Source organism: Arachis stenosperma, chromosome 8, assembly GCF_014773155.1.
Source record: "Arachis stenosperma cultivar V10309 chromosome 8, arast.V10309.gnm1.PFL2, whole genome shotgun sequence".
Taxonomy (NCBI): domain Eukaryota; kingdom Viridiplantae; phylum Streptophyta; class Magnoliopsida; order Fabales; family Fabaceae; genus Arachis; species Arachis stenosperma.
The window spans coordinates 52,279,076-52,283,884 of record NC_080384.1 but is presented as its reverse complement, the minus strand read 5'-3'; the positions used below and the strand labels follow the sequence as shown (position 1 = coordinate 52,283,884).

Here is a 4,809-nt window from a genome sequence, read left to right as displayed (position 1 = left end):
TCACATCTCTCTTACTTTTTTTTGTCCATTTTTTTAAAATTTATTTAATTTTTCTTCTTAAAAAAAATGGTTGAATTGAATATTAAATAAAATTTTTGCTGCCATTGAGAGTTGAATTTATTATTAAAATTGTTGAATTTTTTTTTTTGTTATTTATTTTTTGAGATTGATGAAGAATTTAGTAATAACGATGGTGTATCTATATCTTCTTTATTTATGTTTCAGTGTGCAACCTACTGTCTCTAGTGTCTAGTGAGACTTGGGTACAACATTATAAGAGAAATGATAATGGACCACTAAGCTAAAGCCTCAGCGGTCAAAGATTCTATTTTGAAAGAAAAAAGATTCTACTTCTATTTCTATTAGAAAATCATTAAAGCAATTTGGTAGAGTAGTGATCCCACTTAAGTGTCGAATTGAAGTAGTAATTACAAGCAGCCGAGGCTTCGTGGTAGTGGCAGGATCTGCTGCCTCGCAAGTAGCTGCATTTGGGTTTAAGTTCCATGAGAAAAAAATGAACTCTTAAAATGGACTCATGTATTGTGTGGGTGTGTGGATGTGTAATACATGAGTAATTCTTAGGATTAGGAATTGTTTAATCCAAAAAAAAAGTAGTAATTACAACTAATCATTAGTTATATATATAATAATTTATTAGTTAACAATAAATTTTTAAATAAAATTTAAATCTACAACTAATTATTATTTTGTCAAATTAAAAAATACCATAAAAAATTAAAAATATTAGATAATCAACACTAAAAAATATTATTATATAATTAGAATAAATTATTACTTTTATCTACGAATATTTAAAAAGTTGATAAATTTATTTACGAAAAAACAAAACCAACTTTATACTTGTTAAATATCCTATAAGGAAAAGTATGAGGAGCCAATAAAATATTTATACAATATGTACAATGGAAGTTTATGGAGTATTAGAGATATAATTATTAGTGTTATATTTTTCCATCAGTTGAAGCTTTTGGGATGAGTGGTATCATGACATGGTATTAAAGCGCTAGATCTGAAAGGTCAAGAGATCTTTATTATCCCTTGTACTCGGATGGTTATTCTAAATAGTATAGGAGATGTTCATTTCATAACTCAATAGTACACATTGTACAAATAGTCCATTATCTCCTAGCTGGATCCTAAATATAAAAGTATAAAATTCTCTTTACAAAATTATTCAAATTTTAAAAAATCATTAAAAATGTCTAAATTACTTTCTAACCTAATATAACCCCAAATGTAATCTTACTCCACTACCACCCGTCCACCGCGATCAGAACAAAGTATATCTATATATTGTTAAATCCTAATTAGTAAAAGCTTTGAAAATCATAATAGGTAACTATTATGGTTTAATTTGCTACAATTTTTTTTTATATATTATTAGTTTGTGCAGGTATATCCAATTGATAATAAAGCATTATATGGTACATTACCAAAACAAAAGACATGCTATTAAACAAAGATAATTTGGCTTCTTAAACAAAATACAACAACCAGCATTGCACAAACAAATTTCAGCTATAGCAATACAACTTCGTTAAAGTGTTAATAAAGCCAACAACATATACTTTCCAGCCATAACAATTAATGTAAATACAAGCAAAAAACTATGGAACAAGGAACAGAAGAACATACCACATCTATGTTTTGGAAAATGAGTTGCTCCATGAGCGCTATTCGTATCAATTGGAGAGTGTTGGGCGTCTTGTAATAAAGCTTCAAGTTCTTTTGACCTCATTCCAGGTTTAGATCGCTGTAGTATTAACTTGACCATATTCCACAACCCATGAATATTTTCCTCTTGTTTCTGCAGTTTGGCCTCCATGTCTCCAAGCTTATCCTTCAAAGTTGTCACTTCCTCTTTGTGCTGATTTTTTATTTCAGAAATTTCAGCATATTTTTTTAAATCACTTTTTGTAACAGATCTTCCATACCACCTTACCCGACCTAGTTGTTCTTTCCTGAATAAGGCCTCAAATACTTCCTCTTCTGTTTCACAAGCAGCTTGGAGGTTTTGGAAGTCTTCCTGTTTAGAAGAAACATTTAAAATTGAATTAGTTACTATATCCTTAATTTGAAATGTAATTATTAATGATTCAATGAACTCTTACAATAGCATTCTGTGTTTCCTGATTCAATGTAAAAAATTTCTTACAACCCGGGTATAACTCTTGACTTGCCCCATCTATTAAATTGTAAAACTTTTTAGCCTTTTCATTTTGGCCTACAGTAACACCCTCAGCGTGAGGCACATCTCCAAATGTATCATTAAGTAGTCCTTCGATGTCATTGCGTGCACCTTTTTCATCATCCCTGTTATCATCAACCACCATCGGGATTGTCCATTCCCCGTGATTAATCCATGTTCTATATCCCTTAACAAATCCGTCGGCTACTAAATGGTCAAATACCACATCTCTTTTATACCACTCAATATTACAACACCTCTTACAAGGACATTCAATTTGTTGTCTGTCCGGTTCTTCCTCAGAGTATGCAAAGTCTAAGAAACTAATAACACCATTGATATACTCTTCGCAATACCTCGATAGATTTATCCAATCCTTCAGCATATCACAAAACCTAATCGATAATTATTAAATTTTTTTAAGAGAAAAATTTATAAGGGGTCACAAAGTGAAGATAACAAGAATAGAGGAGGAAGGGTGTTATGAAATATAAAGGAAATGGGCAATAAAAAGAACTTTCATAGCCTTATAGTTAGGTTGGAAAATAGTTTCTCGTCTTAGAAGTAATTCTCTAGAAACCCATTGAAGTAAAACAAATAAAGGAAAACAAAGAATTTATAGTACAAATATAATAAGTTAAATTGCAACTTCAAAACTAACAAAACAATCAAAGTGGGAGCTACACATGAATTAATAGCATAATCATAAAGTGAAAAGGATAAAAAGTATGCATTATACCTTGTCATGACACGATCAATGTTTTAACAAAATCTGCTTGAAAGACCTTAACCATAAACTTCTGCCTTCAATTTTGGTCAATGCAAACAAAAAACAAAGCCAACTTTCTCATAATATAAGTCAATTTTCATATAATAATTCTCAATAAAATTCATTGGCAACCATTCATAATAAACTCAAACGCAAATTATAATAGTATTTGTGCAATCCTGCAGTGGCTATATAAAATTTTAGGAGAGTTTTTTAAAATAAAAAGTATAAATATTTAATCAACAAATTTTATTATCAGATTTAGGTAAAAGTATTTTTCAGGTGAATAGTATGTCAAAAATTAAAATTATTACTAGAAGCGTGAAAGTAAATGGATGAATGTGTAAAATGAGAATATTGATGAACCTTTTGACTCTCTTGGCCAGATTTTTTAGCATTGTGCATTTTTTTTATCCAAACCAATTCCCTTGGGTACACATGAATGTTTCACTCTAAGCTCAAACTTGGTACTCAGCCCTTCTATCGAGATTCCAGAATTAATCCATGTAAATTACCCATTGCTGTTTATAGGTCTGTTTAATTGAAAGTGAACGATATGGTATCCAAATCAAGGACACAAAGTGATTGGCCAAGAATCATATAAACAATACTGACACATTTCATCAAACATCTGGTGAACAAAAGCATTCTCAACAGTTAGCACAACACTGCTACCAGCTCAAACAACTAAACCAAATAAGCTAATAGAAGCAAAATAACTGTAAAAATTACAGAAAAAAAAATTGTTATTGCCATATGCAACCATTTAACCACAAATTCAGCACAATCATCATTTAGCAAGAATTAAATTGATATAATCAAACAGAATTGGGACCTAGCAGCAGCAGCAGCAGCAATTAAACCATTCAAGAGATAAGGGAAAAACAACAAAATGGGGCAGAAAAAAAAACAAAAGACAACCTAGAAGATGGTGGAAATTAGGGCAGAACCGGATAGCACAGGGCAGAAGAGCAGCAGGCAGAATCAAAGAAGGCAAAAGGCGGAGTCGTGGTCCTCGTGGTGTAAGTTAAGGGTGTTCAAGGGCCAGGTGAAGATGGAAGCGGCGATGGAGTTCGCGGCTCAGAGGCTGCAAAACAGAGGAGCAGCGGCGAAGATAGCAGACGCTGGTGGTGCTGGATGAGCATCGAGAAGCAGATAGAAGATTATGGTAGAGGCTGGGTGGGTGAGGCGGTGAGCACTGACTTCTTGTGATGTTTCTATAATCAGATGATTGAAAGAAGTAAAAATAAAAATAAATAAATAAGTTCTTCATATATTTCAAGTAATCAATGGAGCAATCTTGCTCTAAAAACAAATAATAAACATCTACAAATAAGGGAAGACAAAGAATGGAGACGATAAAATGCAGTATTGAGGCAAGAGCAATTATTTTCACTGCCAGCATAACATAATAAAAGCACCAATACTCATTGAACAGACAAGAAAATGTTGAGATAATGGGTCTAAAAAAGGGAAGGAGGAAGAAGGAAATTGAATATTTGTATATATTGGCAATTTATTGATATCAATATGATATGATGTGTTCTGCGTGTGATATAAAAGAGACAGCACTAATCGCCATGTACAATAACAATAGAGTATTAATCTTAATTAATAAGGAAATAAATCATAGATAGACAGAGATAAGAAAACCAATTCTAAAATACACTTCTTAAAATATTTTCCTCATTCCTACCAGATGCCAGAATAAGAAGATGAAGCATATGCTACAGTCACTTGACTATGCTATCCAAGCCCACATCATGGCACCAAGGAATTCCGAATGAAATAATTACATTACATTTAGCTTGAAAAAACATCTTGAAAGATA

At 31.8% G+C, this 4,809-nt stretch overlaps 1 protein-coding gene across 5 annotated transcripts; it reads right to left on the bottom strand.

The window, feature by feature from the left end:
• Positions 1-200: 200 nt before the first annotated feature.
• On the bottom strand, positions 201-4,809 carry LOC130943874 (uncharacterized). 5 transcript variants are annotated; one of them, XM_057871941.1, is made up of 6 exons: positions 4,675-4,809; positions 3,900-4,195; positions 2,949-3,013; positions 2,133-2,604; positions 1,657-2,047; positions 201-482 (listed from the first exon to the last, which is right to left on the bottom strand). In XM_057871941.1, exons 3-6 carry the CDS (start codon positions 2,954-2,956, stop codon positions 310-312), a joined length of 1,044 nt encoding a protein of 347 aa, XP_057727924.1. In that variant the 5' UTR covers positions 2,957-3,013; positions 3,900-4,195; positions 4,675-4,809; the 3' UTR covers positions 201-309. The 5 variants fall into 5 exon arrangements, 3 of the variants coding, with proteins under 3 accessions (XP_057727924.1, XP_057727926.1, XP_057727925.1); XM_057871943.1 differs by lacking the exon at positions 4,675-4,809 and having other exon boundaries at positions 1,657-1,888; positions 1,964-2,047; positions 3,900-4,486; XM_057871942.1 differs by lacking the exons at positions 2,949-3,013; positions 3,900-4,195; positions 4,675-4,809 and having other exon boundaries at positions 2,133-2,913.

Bases quoted from the DNA above. Each gene is read 5' to 3' on its own strand.
- LOC130943874 (XM_057871941.1), bottom strand. The intron at 2,048-2,132 runs GTAAGAGTTCAT...TCTTCTAAACAG, and splicing joins AGGAAACACAGAATGCTATT to GAAGACTTCCAAAACCTCCA. The intron at 483-1,656 runs GTATGTTCTTCT...ACCCAAATGCAG, and splicing joins TTTTCCAAAACATAGATGTG to CTACTTGCGAGGCAGCAGAT.